This window comes from Neofelis nebulosa, chromosome 2, assembly GCF_028018385.1.
Source record: "Neofelis nebulosa isolate mNeoNeb1 chromosome 2, mNeoNeb1.pri, whole genome shotgun sequence".
NCBI lineage: Eukaryota > Metazoa > Chordata > Mammalia > Carnivora > Felidae > Neofelis > Neofelis nebulosa.
In genome coordinates this window covers 13,616,122-13,636,250 of record NC_080783.1, presented here as the reverse complement: position 1 = coordinate 13,636,250, position 20,129 = coordinate 13,616,122, and the positions used below count along the sequence as shown (strand labels likewise).

Below are 20,129 nucleotides of genomic sequence, written 5' to 3'. Positions count from 1 at the left end.
TGAAGCCCCTGTTTCTTGAAATTTCTTCACCCTAAGAAGCCAGCATTCTTCATCAACTTTATGTTTCATCCATATTAGGGCGCACACTCCTTAACTAGACGGATTTGGCTTTTCTTGTCAGCCTCGCTTGTCTGGGAAGTGCTGTTCTATATTCAGCGCCTCGTGGGTGCTGAATAAATATTGATTAAACAAACCAAGTAATGAATCATGTCTGCTGCAAGTGCGGGTGCTTGGTAAGGTGGGAAGACGGAAGCGCGCTGGATTCTCCTGGCCTTAGGGCACAGCTGGGCTCAGGGCATTTGGAGCGGGGGCGGTGGGAAGTTGGGAGCCACCCCACTCCTTCCAGTCTGTCATGCCCGGGGATGGGGGTGGTCATTCTATTGCCCCGTCCCACTGGGTGAGTGGAGAACGGTCCATGCTCATCCCGGAGAATCCTTACTCATCGCTCAAGGATGAGCCTGGAAAATGGTACTCCGGCCGGGGCACGGGGGCTTCCTGTTGGCGGGCAACACCCCTGAAATGTGACATGAGCTGTGGATGCAGTGGACGGGGGCAGAGGGCACTGAGAGAAGGGTCTCACTCTACAGAGGGGGAGGTGAGAAACCTCCCAAATGCACACAGTTCTGCTTGTTATGGCAGGGCTGCCCCAACTTTTTCTGTAAAGGGCCAGATAATACATCTTTCAGGGCCCTCTACCTCTGCTGCAATCCTGCCGAGCGTCACAAACGCAGCCACTGACAGTGGGTAAAAGAAGGGGGCATCACCGTGCTGTTCAAATACAACTTCATTTACAGGTACCAAAACCTGAATTTCATAGCATTTTCATGGGTTACAAAATATTCTTCTTTTTTTCCTTCAATGATTTAGCCAGTTCTGTGTAGGAAAAAAAAGTAGGATAAAAAAACAACATAAAAATCATTCTTTGTTCATGGTGGGCCAGACAAAAACAGGCGGCAGGCCATCCATGAGTCATGGCTTGTCAACCCCGACTCTGTAGAGGAGAAAAGAGGGAAGACAATCTATCTGAGTTTTGTTCAAAAACTGACAATTGAGGGGCACCTGGGTGGCTCAGGCGGTTGAGCATCTGACTTCGGCTCAGGTCATGATCTCGCGGTTTGTGAGTTCGAGGCCCGCATCGGACCCTGTGCTGACAGCTCAGAGCCTGGAGCCTCCTTCAGATTCTATGCCTCCCTCTCTCTCTGCCCCTCCTCCACTCTCTCTCTCTCAAAAATAAATAAACATTAAAGAAATTCAAAAACTGACAGTTTTACATGGTAATAATATTCAAAACTCCTTTTGTCAGGTGCTTGATACAAATGACGATTTAACTGTATGATATGACATTTCCTGATCCTACAGACGAGGTGGCATCCAATATCTTTTGAGCACCTGCTAATTAAGAGCTATTCTCTCCCAGCTGGTCCCCCAGCTTCCTCTTCACCCTGTTATTTGTTGTCCACACAGAGGCTGGGTGAGCTTCCAATAATATACACCAAGTCAGTTTTTCTTCTTCTTTTTATTTATTTATTTTTAAAGATTAATTTATTTTTTAATGTTTATCTTTGAGAGAGAGAGAGAGAGAGAGAGAGAGAGAGAGAGAGAGAGAGAGACAGAGAACAGGGAAGGAGCAGAGAGAGAAGGAGGCAGAAAATCTGAAGCAGACCCCAGGCTCTGAGCTGTCAGCACAGAGCCCCACGCGGGGCTCGAACCCACAAACTGCAAGATCATGCCCTGAGCCGAAGTCGGATGCATAACCGACTGAGCCACCCAGAAGCCCCAGTTTTTCTCCTTCTTGAAACAGACCCATGGCCTGCCACTTGCCACTTGCATTTGGAACAAGACGCAAATGCCTTATCTCGTCCTGGCCTGACCTGGTCTCTGACCACTCTGTCCACAGCTGTCCAGGGCCTTTCTAGCAGCTTCCTTTAGCCTGAGATGCTCCTTTCCTCCTCCGGTTTTAGTGGGGTTGGTCTTCCTTGGGGATTCAGAACTCAGTTCAAATGTCACCGTTTTTTCTATGACATGGCCCTGTCTCATTTTCTTCATAGAACTGGTCTTCAATCCCAATTATCTTGTTAGTTAAACTGTTTACTCATTTCTGCCTGATTCATCTGACCGAAAGGTAATCCCCACTAAAACCAGGCAATTTCTGTCCAATCGCTGCTGCTTCGCCATTCTGGCATTAATGCTTAACAGTCAGTATTATATACTATTATTACATATTACATATTTGGTGAATGAATAAAGGAAGGAAATGGTCTGAGGGGTGAGAGAATGTTATGTTTAGGATTGTGCTGATATTTTACTATGAAGGTGCCCGTGATGACAGCGTTAGGGATTGGGTGGGGGAGGAAGAATACGAACTTTAGATGAGCAAAGCCCAGATTTTGGAAAGACCCTTGGGAAATGTTAAGGTGTTTGCCCTTTGTTTTGAAGGCAATGGGGGTGGCCACAGAAAGCTTTTAAGCAAGCATAGGATGAAAGAATTCAGTGTATTTACTAGAACATTCACCTCTGGGAAAATAAAGAAGTATGTAAGCTATCATGTGCTTGGTTTACACCATTAAGGATGGCAAAGGTCCTAGAGTAGTAATCAGCCGATCTTTAACTTAAACAAGAGTGGAAAGATGCCAAGAAATGAATTCAAATTCAGTGCAAATGTCACAACCCATCCTCTACTCCCTCCTTGAGCTGGGGACATGTGAGGTGGCTTTTGCCATCTTTCTGAAAGCCAGAGCTAGAATGCAAAGGTCTCCAAGTTTCAAGGATTTTCCTGTTGACAGAAAGAGTCTTCATAAAAGTTTACCTTCAGTATGAAAGACAGTGAGGGTGTGAAATTAAAAACAAAAAACAAAAAACAAAAAACACAACATGGCTCAGCTTGGTGATTGCAGTTCAAGCCGCGGTGGCCTGGTCCAACCACGGAAGTGACATTTCCCTGCCCGAGATAAGGCTCTCTTAAAGTATGTCAAACAGTAAATCAGGAGCCCTTTAAAAATTGGAAAAAGCAAATCAAAAGAGTTTCTTGTTTCCTATCTACCAATCTGTCTCCTTTCTTCCATCCCTCTTTGTACTTGGAACAGAAAATTGTTAACTTCCTTTCTTACGAATCCATGGAGGAAGGTGGAAATAATTGACCTTTAGGAACCAGAAGCCAGATCTGCCCCAAAGTTAAGAGAGGGGACAGAAGTGTGAGGCTGGCTGAGGCAGGGTGAGCATGAGACCCAAGCCACTCAACACAAGTTTCCATGGACAGTGGCTACTTCACAAGATGACCCTGAAGCTGCCTTTTCATCGGCTTCAAGATGTTCATTTGTGATGTCTCCGGCTACCTTTCTTCTAGGAAGAAGGTTACCATCTGCCCGCTGAGATCTCTGCTTACACAGATATTTACTAACAATTTAAAAATGTTTAAGAGGACCACAGATAGAGTGCCAAAGACACACGGGTGCTCATCAGCTGTCATTTTACTGTGCTTGTGTCTGATTCCTAGGGGGACTGCCTTTTTATTCATTCTCTCTCCCACCTTCAGGAGCATTCCATGTGCCGGTGGGCATTGTCCTCAGATCCTAAATCTTCCCATGAACATGTGCTGCCTACCTTTCTCTGCACGCAAGCCTCAACATTTCCTTACAAAAGGACAGCCAAGGTGAAGGGTGATTTTTAAGAACTGCAAGTTTTGTGCCGAGAAGATTCCTACCTCTGCCATTGGTTGGTTTCAGTTGCTCGGAAGCTTTCGGTCAGAAAGGGGGGAAGGAGGAAGTGCTCTCTGAGGCCAGGTAAGGTAGCAGCTAGAAACCCAGACATTGGCAGGGATACCGGTACCGCCTGGAACCAGGCAGCATTCTGTGCATCTCCTGTCTCAAAAGGCCACCGTGGTACCACCTCTCTCATCGATGTGGCTTCCCACTGCAGTGACTGGGACGTACGAGAGCCACAGGAAGAAGTGCTCTGCACCTTGAATCTATAAGGGAGGACAGTGACCCAGCTTGGGACGGTCTTCGATCATTCTGTGGGCCCCTCCCCGAACTCAGATGCCTCGAAAAGATAATGCTTACTGAAAAGTCGTCACAGGGGAAGAACAGGAGATCTCGAAGGGGATCATTCCGATAGGTCTTTTCAAGTTCTTCGATGACGGTTTCATAATCCAAAGGCTCGAGAAGTCTGGGCTTTTCCTGCTGTGGAAAAGGAAAATAGGGTATTAACCACGGATACACATAATCTTGCTTGTTCTCAGTGCCTGGTTGGATTTCAGTTCTTAGTATTACCAAGGTTTTGACATCATGCAGTCCTTCCAATGGAGTCACAGGGACCCCAAGCATTTAGGGCAAAGCCACATGACTATCATTTCCAAATCTGAAATAATATGAGAAGACCCTGAAATACTTGACGTCTTGCTCAGTAACTCAAGCTGTTCGCACGGAGCCCCCAAAGCTCACTGGAGTCAGCCAAACACATCCACTGAATTATGTAAATTTTCTCTTTGTCTATTTGAAGAAAGGTCCTCTGCCTACTTGCTACAGTATTATGATCATCATCTGTTTTGCTGAACTAGATCTTTCCTTGTGAGGTTTACCTGGCTCTATTTTAAAATGTTGGCTCCCTATTAGCAAGCAAAGTATCATGGGCTGTCTTCGTTGTTACTGCGGCCTGGATCCTGTGTCAGGATTAATTGCTTGGCTCGGAGCCTCTTTGCCACAACAGAGAGAAGCTGGGTGATTCTCTAACAGAACTGAGCGACACAACTATTAAGGGTGTAGTGTGGTGAAAGTGGAGAAGAGTCTGAAAAAACAGCCAGATAATCGCACTACATTAAAATCCTGAAACCGGGAGGAAAGACACCTCCTTCAAAGAAACTGCCTATTCCACCTAGTGACCAACACCAGTGGGGGAAGGTGTGGCTATTTTGTTACAGGGTTGACGTGTTTACTCCAAAACCGTGAGAAAAATAGGTCCCCAAATAAAGAATAAAGCAGAAAACCAAAGACACAGTCTTGAGTTCCCTAGCTCTTCAATGAAATATTTATGCAACTTAAATGAAAAAGGATGACCTTTGGGATTATTTACGGGGCTCTTGGAAGCTGGAGGGGTCACCGTGAAATCTAGATACTAAAGGGAATGTCATAAATGGAGAACAGTTTTTTCCCTCTATCATGTCAATGACATCGACAGTTTCCTGCCAACCTTACCCCTTCCCAGTCTGCAAAGCACAAAGATTTAGCTTTGATTTCTAAGGCCTTCTTTGGAAGATCTCCGCTGGTAAGGTCCTAGAAACTTCCACCAACATTTTAGTAATTGCTAATTGGCTCCTCAAAATAGCAGTGTTTTTTTTCAAATAGAAACAAAACCAAAACAAGATGTGACCCAGTGGGCCACCAACAAGGATTTCCATGTACTTCTTGCATTGAAACAAAATGAAAGAAACCCATTTTACAGATGCTTAAGTAAACTGAGGATGATGCGAGGTGAATATTCTCTCTGGAAGGGTCTTCAAGTAAGATCACCAGATTTAGCAAATAAAAACACAGGACTCCCTGTGATATTTGGAGAAAAGATGGTTAGACGTCTGACACAACCTCTTTAGTGAAAGACCTGTGTGAAATGTTCACTGTTTTGAAGCAGAAGACACAGAGACGTTATGGTGTGATTTGGGTAATTAAAAAAAACCCAAAGAACCCCAAAAAGCTCCTTCTAGAATTTCTGCCTTTTGACATGATTATTCTATGTAGACTTATTTTAAGTTCCATCTCCCTAGTTTCCCAGGCCAAGGTTAAGCCCAAGAATCACAAATGGATAGCTCAAGAGGCACATGCTGGCTCCAGATGTTAGATCTGGCCTTATTTGAGTTTATTTTTAGTTGGCTTCGAACGTCTTCAAGTAGCCGCAATTCACTCCAGTTCAGCTATAGACCTCAGTGCTCCTCACCTACTACCTCTTACCCTGTAATGTCACACGTTGCATTACCAACTGCTCCCTCAGGCCTTCAAGTCTGAGACACATGGCTGATTTGGGAACCTCTTTGTTTTTCTCCTTCTTTTAATATTGTGTTTATGCATGAGATGTGTAGCAAGTGAACCACAGATTTGGTTGGTTATGTCCCCTTCTGTCACTGGATCTCCAGCTTAAGCGTGCTGACGCCTTTCAGTGCTCATATACCAACAGCCCGTGATGTGGTTACTAATACTTTCTCTCTGCTCCCGTTCCTCACATAGACAAGAACAAGACTGTGAGAGTGTGGCTTTGTGCGTGTTGCAAATTATGGGTTTAAAAGCAAATGGCATAAGATGTTTTCGGAGGCTTTTACAATCCTGTTCTCACCATCCTTTTAATGTTATCTCCCTTAGTTGCAAACTTGAGCGTTAATAAATAAGCTGGAGACGAGAAGACCATTAAAGAAGATGTCTCCCTAGGGGCCCACGCTCCACCTAGAATTAGCCCCACCTAAATGAGTACAATGGGAAAATCAGAGTTCACAAGTCACAGGGTATTAATAAAACCATAGAAAGACGAAATCCCAAACTTCCCTTGAGGTACCCAATAAAAGGCGTAGCCTGCAAACATCTGTTGGCAGGTATATTTTTATTAATGCATTTCAGGCTATGGTAGGTCAGCCAATCAATGAATGACATTTATCAAGCCTTTACTGTAGAAATGTTGCACTGAAGTTATTTTAAGGTTATTTGGGGGCTGCAAAACCCAACAGAGCTGCTTCAAATAACGCGTTCCCTTCGTTACTTCCGGGGGATATATTAGGAGAGCTCTGTCTTTCCAGGGAATGTGTCAGTCAATGGGCAGCATTCGAGACATCCGGTGTTTCTTCATTTTGTGGGTATGAGGTCTAAAAACGAAAATCACAATGATATATTCCGTAGCACCTAGGGCTTGGGATTTGCTGATGCTTGGCATGAATGCTTTACGCATCTGCGATGGTCAGGATCCAGGTCATGGGACCACAGTTTTCTCTGGAGCAAGACAGCTGTCTGTTCAGTGTTATGGTCAAAGAGACAGATGTATTTGAGGATGGTGGAATCAGTTAATTTCTCACTACTGCTCCTTGCAGAGACGTTGAGTGCAAATGAGAACTGAGTAGCATTGATTTATAGCTTTAGAACAGTTGGGTTGTCCCTCCTGAATTTAATGTGCCTCCTTCTTTTGGAAATGCACCAACTGGGCTAAGGCATGTGCCAAGATTGCCCTGAATTGGATTGGATTTTTATAGTGCTTTTTACTCTTACTCTCTCTCAAATGACTAATGAATTTCATTAGCTGTTCTACAATCGCTCTAGGCATGGGAAAAGGCACCCAGCAGTATCTGTTATTATGCAACAGGGCTGGTGTTATGCCACAGTGGTAATAGGGCCTGTTCTTCTCCTACGTATTGAGAGATTTGTTTGATCTACTTCCCCAAATCCACAGCAGAACTTCACTGCAGAAGAACGGGCTCCTGTCGCGAACACAAATGCTCTCTTTTCCTCTTCTTATTCCACCAGTTCTCATGGAATGCCAACACGGTATCTAAGCCTTGGAGTTGGTAAACCTGCCATCTTAGTAATAGCCAAGGCTGTCAAGAGCCGTTTAATTTGCTTGGAAAGCAGACTGGCCGTGCCTTAGTTAAAGATGCAAGTTTCAAGAGCACAGTACACTGTTGCAAGGATCTGAATTAATTAATTAATTTTGTAATTATAATTCAAAATTACATGGGCGAAAAATGACACCGAAGACCTAAGCATTTGAAGCATGCAACAATGAAAAGTTAAATGACTAAGTTACCAACCTAGCCTTTTCTCCAGAATAGAAGTACAATCTAACTAAGAAACAACCTAGACTAGCCAGCCTTGTTTTACAGAGTCCAAAGCAAAAGGTAGAGTGTGATTACAGGTGTTCCATGCTGAGATGAGCAGAGAGGGTAACATGCACTCTGGAACCAGAATTCCTGGGGTTCTGTCTGGAATTCTGCTTATGGGTATGCAACGTCGGGCATGTTAATTACAATCTCTGTGCTGTGCAGTGAAGGAAACAATCCATAAAACTACAAGGCAACTGACAGTATGGGAGAAGATATTTCATACGACATATCAGATAAAGGGTTAGTCTCCAAAATATATAAAGAACTTACCAAACTCAACACCCCAAAACCAAATAATCCAGTGAAGAAATGGGCAAAAGACACGAATAGACATTTTTCCAAAGAAGACAACCAGATGGCTAACAGACATATGAACAGATGCTCAACATCACTCATCATGAGGGAAATATAAATCAAAACCAGGATGAGTTACCACCTCACACCTGTCAGAATGGCTAAAATTAACAACCCAGGAGACAACGGATGTTGGTGAGGATGTGGAGAAAGGGGAACCCCGTGCACCGCTGGTGGGAATGCAAACTGGTGCGGCCACTCTGGAAAACAGTATGGAGGTACCTCAGAAAACTAAAAATAGAACTCCCCTGTGACCCCGTAATTGCACTACTAGGTATTTATCCAAAGGATACAAAAATGCTGGTTCGAAGGGGCACATGCACTCCAAAGTTTATAGCAGCACTGTCGACAAGAGCCAAATTGTGGAAAGAGTCCAAATGTCCGTCAACGGATGAATGGGTAAAGAAAATATGGTATACACACACACACACACACACACACACACACACACACACACACACAGTGGAGTGCGACTAGGTGATCAAAAAGAACAAAATCTTGCCATTTGCATCAATGTGGGTAGAACTAGAGTGTATTACACTAAGTGAAATGAGTCAGTCAGAGAAACGAATATCATATGATTTCACTCATATGTGGAATTTAAGAAACAAAACAAATGAACACGGGGGAAGGGGAGGAAAAATAAGATAAAAACAAAGGGAGGCAAACCATAAGAGACTCTTAAGTACAGAGCAAACTGAGGGCTACTGGAGGGATGTTAGGTGGGGCGATGGGCTAAATGGGTGATGGGCATTAGGGAGGGCACTTGGGATAAGCACTGGGAGTTATATGTGAGTCATGACTCCTTATTACGCTACATGTTAACTAACTTGGATTAAAAAAAAAAAGAATCTCTGTACCTTAGTTTATAAACTGCAAAATGGATACCTTAGTAGGAACTACATTGTAGGATTAAATGAGGTAATATAGTTATGCTTTAGAATAGCATCACACCCACAGTACTAATTACATAAGTGTGAAGTAGATAAAGTCTGTGAGTTTACATTTTTACTAGTCATGAATTTAAAGCACTTGCCTTGTAAATTGAATGTGTACAGAGAGCAAATAGGAGGCATTCAGTAAATATCTGTTGAGTAAATAAGTTTATATCTTTTCACCCAGGAATTTCTGTTCTTGAGATGATGTTTTTAAGAAATAACTCCACATATAAGCCAAGATTTATAAAACGGTGTCTTTGCAATATTATCTTCGTAACAGCATGGAGAAAATATATTCACCTTAATCCAGGAGGGATAAGAAAGGAAGGCAGGATGATGGAGGCTATATCCCCAAAGTGAAGACACTGGAGCTGCTGCTCAGAAACAACGATTGGTATTTTTCAGACTTGTGTGCAGTGGAGAGAGGCTTACTGCTCTAATGGGCTTGGGGAAGGACACTGGAAATAGGATGTGGGTTAAAACACACTAATGAATGATTGTGCAATATCTGCCACGGTTTCCTCCTTGTAACTCTTCAATTCTTTAGTAAGGATAGTAACAATGTTTTGCATATGATTGGCTTTTGCCTGGGTGGGGGAGTGGGGGGGTGGGGAATAGGAGGGTGGGGTCCGTGATCAAGATGTCCAAGATGGCGAGATTTGCTGCAAAAGGAGAGACGATTGTTCAAGACGCATGCATATTACAATACGAAAGTTTGAATCCAAAATATTTAGACCTCTAAGGGATAGTAAGGCCTGAAGGACAAGGCCAGTTAAAAATGGGTGATGGGTATTGAGGAGGGCACCTTTTGGGATGAGCACTGGGTGTTGTATGGAAACCAATTTGACAATAAATTTCATATATTGAAAAATAAATAAACAAATAAACATTTAAAAAAATAAATAAAAATGGGAAACAGTAAATCATTGAGGATAAGGAGTTACAATGAAATTATGGCACATCCATTCTAGGAAACAATACATACTCATTTCAACTGAGTTTTTGGAAGTTTGTAATAACAAGCAAAATCGCTTATGTATTATTGTTAAATAAAAATGAGAATAAATATTGCACACCAGAGTTTAAATGTATTAATTATTGTTTATTTTATTATTTTTTTTCAAAAGTGCTTAAATGATACATTCTAAGTGCTTTGAAGATACAATCTTAAATTTTGTTTCCCTCATTCATTTTATTTTTCATGGAATTCTGCCTGTTTCTTTTTTTCTTTTTAATTTTTGTTTCAATTCTAGGTAGTTAACATACAGAGCAGTATTGGTTTCAGGAGTAGAGAGGAATTGAATTTAAACTTAATTTTAATCTGCATAAGATCTAAAAAATTTAAAGAAAGCAGATTAGAGATATAGGTCTATACATGATCAGTTATTATATTGGGATGGGTTATGACATTTAGGTATTTGCTATTTTGATTTCTCACATTTTCCAAATTTTCTACAATGAACGTGTATTGCTTTCATCACGGTGAAAAAATGAACTTGGTCTTTCAAAGCTACCATGCCTTCATGGAAACACTGGGGAATTGTTTGATTTTAAAACTGTTTACCCTTTGAAGACATACCAGAGAGAAAACCTCAAAAATCGTAGCAGGAACTTTGCATGAAGGTTCAACCAGTAACAGCCTCAAGTAACTAAAAAAAAAAGACATATAAAACACTGGGGAAAGAGGACTGGGGAAAATAATTACAGATTATGTATGTGGTCCTAGAATCTACTGTCAGCAAAAAAGGAGAATTAGCAATGTATTAATGAAAAGTATTTTGAGCTCTGGAGGGAACCACAGACATCTGCTAAGTTCCTTAAACACCTCTGTGCATTGGTCGTTATAGCAAATGATGAGAAGTCAGAATCTGTAGTTGGAGGGCCACAGTCTTTTATCTACCAGCTGTGTAAGTGGGACAAGGTACTTACGTTGAGACTGAGTGAAGCTGATTTAAAGGAGTCAAAGGGCGACTTCCTGCTTATAGCAGTGTTATTATAAGGATCAAGGACATGAAGTATGAGAGGGTATTAAGCGAACGACCGAATGCCAGACAAATATAGATCTGTCTTTGAAAAGCACTGAAATTACCCTACATGTTTTACCCAAAAGCATATACCAAAACCAAGTCAATCCAACCAATCAATTAAATCCATTACACTAAATTCCTCATGTACCCAGAAACTATGGTACATGCTTCTGTATTTATTATCTAAATTTCCTTTAAAAAAAAAAAAAACCTTAATAGCTAGCTATTCTGTGGAAACAAAAGAACTAATAACATAAGGAAAACACTGACATTTTTTTTTTAAAAGGGCAGCATCTACACTGTGAATTGCCTGAATCAAGTCAGGCTGCTGTACCCTGCAAAGAAAAAAGGAAGGAAATCTACCTAATCAAGTACGTCAGCAAATAAAGTGACTATGAAATTCTGCCTCAAATTCTACCTTGAGAAACAGCCTAGAAAACATTTTTATATATTTATACTTCTGAATTTAAAAAAAAGATTAAATTTAAGATTAGTTTAGTATTAAACTCATACGTAGAGACAATCAAGTTGGAGATATAGGATGTCTTTCTGTAGGTCTCACCTACATTCATGCAGGTCAAGTTTATCAGTACTGGAAGTAAACAAGATCACTAAGACCTAATCAGGGAAAGTGGTTAATTGGGATTTAGGATCCTTCATTTTGGGAGGTCACAGATTTGTGTTCTAAATTTCAAGTGTAATTAGGGAGCCAAGACTCGCTACTCACCGTTGAGGTCACTCTAGTTTGTTGATCTGAACTAGTTTCCCGTGGTTTTCCTTTTCAGAAAAATCTGATCTTTCCAGGAAACATTATTATGAAAAAAAGATTTTCCCCCTACCTTGGAGAACCTTTATAATCTTTCTGTGACACACTTGCCCTCCGTGATGCTAGTTGGGACTTTCTTAATCTTCCCCAATCAGCCTTGTCCTTGCCAGATATCTGAACATTTATTCTAATTTGAATATTCATTCCAGAATTAATTGATAGCTGAGCGTCTTCTTCACCTTACAAAACCATTCATTTTGGCTAATGATCCAGGAAAACAAACAAATAAAAATTGATATTTACTTCAGGACCAATATAGTAGGCATGAGATGCCAATTATTTAAACATCCTCTTCACATCTTGGCATACAGACAAACAAATAACTGACATGGAGGATCCACAGGGTTTTCAAAGAAACCCTAAAAAGAATTCCAATCTCAAGATCTCCAAAACAAATTAGAAGCAACACAGCTGTTAACTAATTTAAGCATTATCCAGATAACTGATTAAATTTCTTAGAGGAAATAAAAATACAAATGACACATGGATTCTTTAGACCTTAACTTAATCCAGGACCCTCTGGCCTTCGTACAACTGGAATGGAACCAACTTCCACACTATTTGTGTTTAAAATAAATGACAGAATTGGAAAGAACCCATACAGCTGTATCCATGGCCACAGCTGTCAGCCTGTGGTCGTGTGACAGATTTAATTCAGCCTTTCATCAAAGGGAGTTTCACTGGACAACCTCTCAAATGTTTGAGCTTCAGAAAACAAGACTAGCTTTTCTTACCAAAAAGGAAATGATTAAGTAAGGAATAAGCCATCTTATGCTGACCCTTTAACCTTCGCTCTGCCTTGAAGTACACAGTTTCATGAGAATGGAAAAACACTAGCTAAATCAAAGTTAAGAATTGTACAGCTGGGCAAGCTCAGATTAAGCTGAATTTGGAAATGGTTCCCTTGGTAACAAAAACGGACACAGATCTCAGAAGAAATCAACCAGTAGTAACTCTTTAAATGTCTCGGTCCATTTCAGTGAAACGAAGCAGGTTAAAGTTGGTAAATTATAAAGTCCTTTGCAGATATAAAGGAAGGTAAGTCATCATATTCAACAGAAACATTACAGTTCGAAAAATCAGAATATTCCATTTTGTTAACTCTTAATGTTATCAGGAAAACCGAGGACACAAATGAGATTTATAGGAACTATGATTTAAGGTGTACTTTCAAACTGAAACCAGACCTTCACAGGCTTATTTTCTTTTTAAGGAAATTTGACCAGATATATCTCTTAGCAGCACATCAAAATTCACACAGCTTTGTATAACAAATGATAATAAAAAAATAAGAGTGTTTGCTTCTCCATCTAACACGGGGGCTTGTAAAGAAGTAGAAAAGATCCAAAAAGATCTAAATCAAATTTAATTACATGTCTCATTTAGTTTTCTAGAAACACTTGAAAGATAATAAATATCATTAAAAATACATCACAATCCAATTACAAGTCTGCCTGATACCAGAGAAATTAATGCCTTAGAGCCAACTGCTGGGAATTTTAGATTAATTCACGTGAAATCTGTCATGATGGCTTCCACTGGCTTAAACTCTGACACTATTTTAGAACGTTAACAGCCACACAAATGAACTTTTGGGTTGAGTACGAGGAGTGTGTGTGTGTGTGTGTGTGTGTGTGTGCATATATACATAAACACATACATGCCACACACACATACAAGAATGTAAATGGTTTTGTCAACAACATGCATCTTATATTTTCAATAGATCTCTCCAATAATGACAGTCAGCTCCTTCTTTTATTTCTTTTCTTACTTTTGGCTACTTGAGATTGAATATGCATAGTGGGCATTTGTTGTTTTTTGGCCCAGATGGCACCTGCCCTGATTTCTTTTTTGTACTAGCATTTTATTTCCCTCTGTGGACTTCTCTCCCCACCCCTATTAGGAACAGTCTTGGTGAGTCTCAATGTTTGGAACTGAAGGTCAGTCGTGTGGGATCCTGGCATCTCTCCACTCAAGATTCAGAGTTCTAGAGGGAAGTGCTGAATGGGCCTCGCTAGGGTCATATGCCCTATCACCCAGGACCGTGAGAGTATTTAACACTTTCTCTCACTGAACATCCCTATAAAGCCTAGAAGAGATCATCACTGCTTTTTGTACAGATGCAGAAACTTGGATTCTGAGGACTTGGGTCAGCAGGCTGACTGATGAACTGGAATTGCAACCCAGCTCACTGTCAAAAACCTGATTCTCTCTACACCACCAGTCACAGTGCTGCAGGAAGAGGAAATGCAATAGCTTCCCCCTCTGCCCCCCACCCCCCCCTCTCTCGGAGGGAGGCTGCTGAAATACAGCTATAGTTTTGAGTATGATTTCTGCTCCCTTTGTGAGCTGCGACAAGGTGAAGTCACTGGGCACCTTAGGGAAGAGGACAGAAAAATATTTACAAGAGGGTAAGGAGGATGGAGAATAGGAAATGAAAGGTATATTAAGGCAGTGTATAGAGAATGCTAGCTAATGTTTGTGTCACAAATCCAATGGAAATTGCCACTAACTGAGAGAATCTCCAGATTCCAAAAGTTTTGGGCCACAACCACCATCTGGGGAATAAAAAGATCTGTTGGGATCATGGCGCTTTCTGTCCATTGTGCCCTACTCCCTCCCGGACAAATGGTCCACCTCCTGCTCAGAGGTAATAAAGGGTGTCATCATGGAATTGACTCTGCCAGGTTGGCAGTTCTTCTCTACTTTGTCTCTTCCCCTTCTCTTGACAGTCAGTCTTGAGGAAACTAAGTTCATTCTTGCTTAAGTGGAAGGTACCTTTCCTGAGTCCATTTTGGAAGCGTCTTCTCTGCAGCTACCTGGCTAAGTACACCCTGTTGCTACAGCCACACTCAGAGTCCCCTGCCTAGACTGTTGGGTTAAATCAAGTTTCAATATACACGTCTCTATTTCCATGGCCTGGATTGAATTCAGATCCCCCCACCCATTACTCCAGCTTTTTTGCTTTCTTCAACTGTCCATTTATAGCTCTTAGCCCTACTTTCCATTGTTTGAACCCGGATTCAGTCCTATTTCATTGTTTGTTACCCTCGCGCATAATCCTGGGACCCTTGCCTGTGCTTCCTTTCAGCTAATTGGCTCATTATGAAATAGCTCAAACAGGTAATTGTGAATGTCTGTATGGAACAAGGAGGTACAGATGACCAGGGAGAAAGGCTGTTCACATAAACATGGAAAAACAGATTAAAAATGCACTTAAAAGACTATATATATAGCGCAATACTTTATATAAAATGATGTGTGTGAGAGATATGTTAAAGATGTTCAGATTATATTATCTTTCTACAGCTTTCAATTTTTTAAATATTTGTTTATTTTTGAGAGAGAGAGAGAGAGAGAGAGAGAGAGAGAGAGAGAGAGAGAGAAAGAGAGAGAAACATGAGCAGGGGAGGAGCAGAGAGAGGGAGACAGTATCCGAAACAGGCTCCAAGCTCTGAGCTGTCAACACAGAGCCCAAAGCAGGGCTAGAATTCATGAACCACAAGATCATGATCATGACCTGAGCTGAAGTCAGACGCTTAACCGACTGAGCCACCCAGGTGCCCCAACAGTTTTTCAATTTTCTATTGAAGTGCTAATAGGCTATTATGAAAGAGGAGAGCAAGGATTTTCATGTGTATCCAAAGTTCTCCAAATAGTCTCAAATCCTGTCAATTCATGACCCACAAACCAGTAATAACTTAAAAATAACAACACACATTTATTTAAATGAATTTTTCATTTTTTTTTCCTGACTGTGCAGATGATTGATATACTAATTCAACTTAACCGTGTATTTAATCTTTCCAAATTAGGACATGCGATTTAGGGAGGAAGTGATCTTTTTATTGACTTCCGATGTACCAGAGATCACACCGAATGATTTGGTTAAAAAAATAAATAAATAAAAATAGAAAGGCAGTTTAAAAAAACAACTACAGAGTACCATACGCACTAGAAAAATCAACAGAAGTAGCTCTACTTGACAATCTAACCAAAGAGGTTTCCTTTTCCTTGAACTTCTCTCATAATGCAGTTGCTCTCATACAGTATATTGACTGTGACAAGTGGATTAAAATATGTGACGCCATCTCTTAGCCAGTACACTTGAAAACAGGATTAATGAGGGAAACTTCCAAAACAGTTAAAATTCCAACAGAGTTAGATAAACAGCTTCGAACAGCATCTGAAGAAAACAAAATAAACACAACTGTCGGTCTGTGTCCTGAGAGTACCAAGTCTGGGTTGTGTGCGTTTTAGGAAGTCACAGTGTTCTGGTGAAGTATTCTAGATTACTGTGAAATGAAACCATTTCTAAATCTGCCTTAGAGCAGGAAAAGGTTTGTGGCATTCGAAATCTACATGACCATTCTAAAAACAGATAACCTATCATAATTATCCAGAGCAGTCATTATTTCTCCTTTCACTACAATATGAGTATATCCAAAAAATTCAAAAGAAAGTTTTGTTTTTTTTTTATTCTCTGAGATAACCTCAGGCCATGTCTTCACGTGTTGGGCCTTTTGTCACTTGAATTGTTTCTTCCTTATCACCGATCAAAACTGTCTCTGAAGCTTGTCTAGAGATACTGGTTTAGCTTTTAGAAAGCTTAGATAATCATGCTGTGGAAAGTCCAATGTGGCTTTGTGTGCATTAGTGCACGGGTGGGGAAAAAAAAAAAAACACAAGACATTTCTAAGGCAGGGTCCAGCAACGCATAGAGCGATCTGGGACCCTGAATGTCCATCTTGTCTACTGAGTGGCTCTGTCACCTTTCATCTTTGTGCAAGGCCCCCAGGAGGAAGGAGTCACCTATATAGTCCAGTGGCTGTAAATACACAGTCACTGAAAAGGCATTCTCACTACGATTATAATCCCTCTTCCCTTGCCCTTGGAAATGGAAGTACTTTACTTGGTTTTCTTAATACGACAGACGTGACACGGTTACTCCCCACTTTTTACGGTGTTCACATCACGTTCAGAAGGCACATGGTCAAACTGAAATCCAATAAGCAATCTTACGATAGACAGGTATTGTGACGAACATCTTGGGGCAGAGTAAACCGAGGTTGAGGGTAATTTCTGTAATCTACTCAAGGTCCTACGGAGAGTAGGTGAGACGGTCGGACAGAATGACCCCCTATCTAATCACGTGCTTCACTTCTTTGGATTCTTTTTTCCAAAAATAAAAACGACATCTGGGAATGAGACTTCAGGATGGATTGAGAAACACCCCAGTCAACAGAAGAGACACTGTGTAAAAGGAGATAGCCTATCTCAGGAAGACCAAGGCTGGTGGCGGTAGCTAGCAGGAAGTCCCCAGTGCCTTCCACTGAAGAAAGCTAATCACTGTATGAATGATCTTAATTAAATGTGAATGCACAGCTACTAACCGCTGTGGGAGAACTCTGTCCTTACAGGCTGCTTTTCCCATAGTGCTTAGTAGCAATGCCTTCGAATTCAATTAATATCATTCCTAGAGTGATTAGCTTCATTATATGGTAAGACCCTGGGGACTGTCCTATTGCCAAGCTGTATGGGTGGTCTGCGTGAGATAGACATGTTCTTCTCCAGTATGTCATCTCCTAGCGGTCACAGGAAGTCACCCTCACAGTGGCATCGTCCACGGAACTTCTGAATTCCACCGAGCGAAAGGCAACTGGGAAAGTATAGTTTTTGGACTGTTCTGAAGGTTAAACGAATCCCAAACCAAACAAGCTTTTCAAACACTTATCCTCTTTCACAGGCTAAAAGTAAAAAACTGATGATGTTTACTGGGGGGCCAGTAGACAAGACACAGCTGGGGACCCTCGGGGGCCCCATGGTGACCCAGAGGTTGGGTTCAGGACTCTGCACATTCCAGTTATGAAACACTGGGTAGAGAGATATGGGAACAAGGTGGAAAGGCTCATTTGCCCGTGTTTCTCAACGGGAGACATGCACTACAGAGACACAGAGACAGAAACCGATCGAACAACAACACGTCGCCAATGCTATGAGCCAGACCTCTGATAAATGCTATTCATGTTAAATGACTACCAAATAGATGGCAAATATAAAGAGAACCACTATTACTGGAGACATATTTGGCACCTGATTTGGGCCTATCAAGGGTTAAGTGACTATTAATTTGATTATTCATATGCATTAAATGACTATTCATTAAATAATCGTTACATCATCACCTATGTAATGTTTTTTAAAGCTGCTCCGTTTCTATATTAAAGACGATTATATGAACAAAAAATATTTTTACCCCTAGAGCAGGGGTTCTCAACCAGGACGATCACCCTCCTTGCCCAAGGGGATATCTGACAATGTCTGGACACATTTTTGATTGTCACAATTGAGGAGTGTTCGCAACCAGTGGGTAGAGAATAGGGATGTCGTTAACCATCATCTCACAACGCCCAGGGAGGCCTGGAACAAGAAAGAAATCTCGGATCCAAGAAGGCAATAGTGGCGAGGTTGAGAACCCTTACCCTGAAGAAAGCAAGCAAAAACCCTGAACTACTTTGTAAAAGAACATTCTGTAAAAAGAGCTGCCTGGTCATGTGCCGTGGCCATTTATCATACAAAGTGGGCCTTCCGCGTTCCATGTGGGTCACAGATGCACTCCAGCAACAGGCTCTGACATTCAACAGTGGTAGCTCTTACAGATAGAAATCTAGAATTCCATAATAAGTACACATTTCCAGAGCACTCATTTTCTTTGCAAACAATAATCAGGCAGAAACATTTTTAGCCATAAACAAACCCAACTGTTTTAACCCTTGAAACCTATTAGTTTTTTTTTTTTTTTTTTTTTTTACTTTCTTACTTGGCTCATTTAATCAAATATTTATTTATGCTTTCTTTCATAATTTGGACTGTTCTCAGAATTTTAAAACAAATGAGTGATATGTGATCAAAATAGAGCAGTAATTTAAAAAAAAAAAAACACCACAATTCCATACAAGTCATTGGTCAAAGTCTCAATGGAGGTCATTGTAGGCTTTTCCTTAAAAATGAAAATATTCTAGTAATTGTTTAGCCATTTCAATCCTCTCTTCATATGTTTTAAAACAATGATACAAGTAATTCAAAAATAATGATGTAAGTAAAAGAGGATATTCATGAGCCAAAGAGAATATTCTGTTCTGTCTGGGACCGTGCCCACAGCCTATGTTAGAACACCACCCCAGGACCGAGCTCTCTTTTTTAAGTATTGAAGAAAAGACGAAAAACAAACATTGACATGTGGATACCTACAGAGGTAAATCTGTGGATTTCTTCTTGATTTATTCTCCTCACTGTTCGTCTCTTCTTCCGAAATTCACTGGCCTCCCGTTTAAAGACCTTTCCTCGGAAGCTCATTGTATCCTGTTCCTCGAGTCGTGAAATATTTAACAATACCAATTTCGTTAAACACCTTCCTTCTGAAGCTTCACCAGACTGAGCAAATCCTCCTTCTCTGGTAAAACGGGAAATGCTCACGCTACACTAACAGAACTCAACAGAAAGGAAAAGAAAACCAAGTTACCGCTTCCTGTAACTACCAGCTGTTGAGTTAAGTAAGCTTTTGTGCGTATATTCTCCCTAATCACCTTGTCTAAAGTAAGACAATAACATAAAAATGGCTTTGGACATTTAAGAGAATTGCTCATACCCAAACAAACCATATGATGTAAAAATCAACTGTGGAACCAAATCAAGATTGGATCAAAGAGCTGATTGACTGTAGGCCTCCACGTCTGCCACCTAAACAGCCACCGAACTTCATCATCCTGGCTAGATCCCAAAGGTAAACTGTCATAATATACCTAGGACCTGAGAAGTCTGTTTCAAGCAGTTGCGCAGGTAAGTGTAGATTAAGTTAGTGGTCTTCCAAGATGATCACTTTAGGACACAAGGAGAACTTAGAATTCTACTGATATTGGTTATCTAAATAAAGAAACTGTACTTGAGGGGCGCCTGCGTGGCTCAATCGGTTAAGTGCCTGACTTCGGCACAGGTCATGATCTCATGGTCTGTGAGTTCGACGCCCCCATCGGGGTCTGTGCTGACAGCTCAGAGCCTGGAGCCTGCTTCAGATTCTGTGTCTCCCTCTCCCTCTGCCCCACGCTTAGTTGCACTCTGCAACTCTCTGTCTCTCA

The 20,129-nt window shown here is 41.2% G+C and overlaps 1 protein-coding gene and 1 long non-coding RNA gene across 12 annotated transcripts in view; one reads left to right on the top strand and one right to left on the bottom strand.

Moving 5' to 3' along the window:
* Nucleotides 1-20,129, bottom strand: part of DOCK10 (dedicator of cytokinesis 10) — a 270,916-nt gene that overhangs the window by 152,210 nt on the left and 98,577 nt on the right. For 6 of the 11 annotated variants that reach the window (XM_058703033.1, XM_058703060.1, XM_058703088.1 and 3 more), the window contains exon 2: nt 4,059-4,178. In XM_058703033.1, coding sequence (XP_058559016.1) covers nt 4,059-4,178 — 120 coding nt within the window. Of the gene's footprint in view, nt 1-4,058; nt 4,179-19,245; nt 19,477-20,129 lie in introns of those variants that run through there. The other 5 variants (XM_058703051.1, XM_058703081.1, XM_058703042.1 and 2 more) reach the window with 3 other exon arrangements.
* The window catches only part of LOC131497105 (uncharacterized), a 29,385-nt gene continuing 28,772 nt past the window's right edge, over nt 19,517-20,129 (top strand). The window contains exon 1 of the long non-coding RNA XR_009254768.1: nt 19,517-19,833. This is a non-coding gene — a long non-coding RNA (uncharacterized LOC131497105). The remainder of the gene's footprint in view (nt 19,834-20,129) is intronic.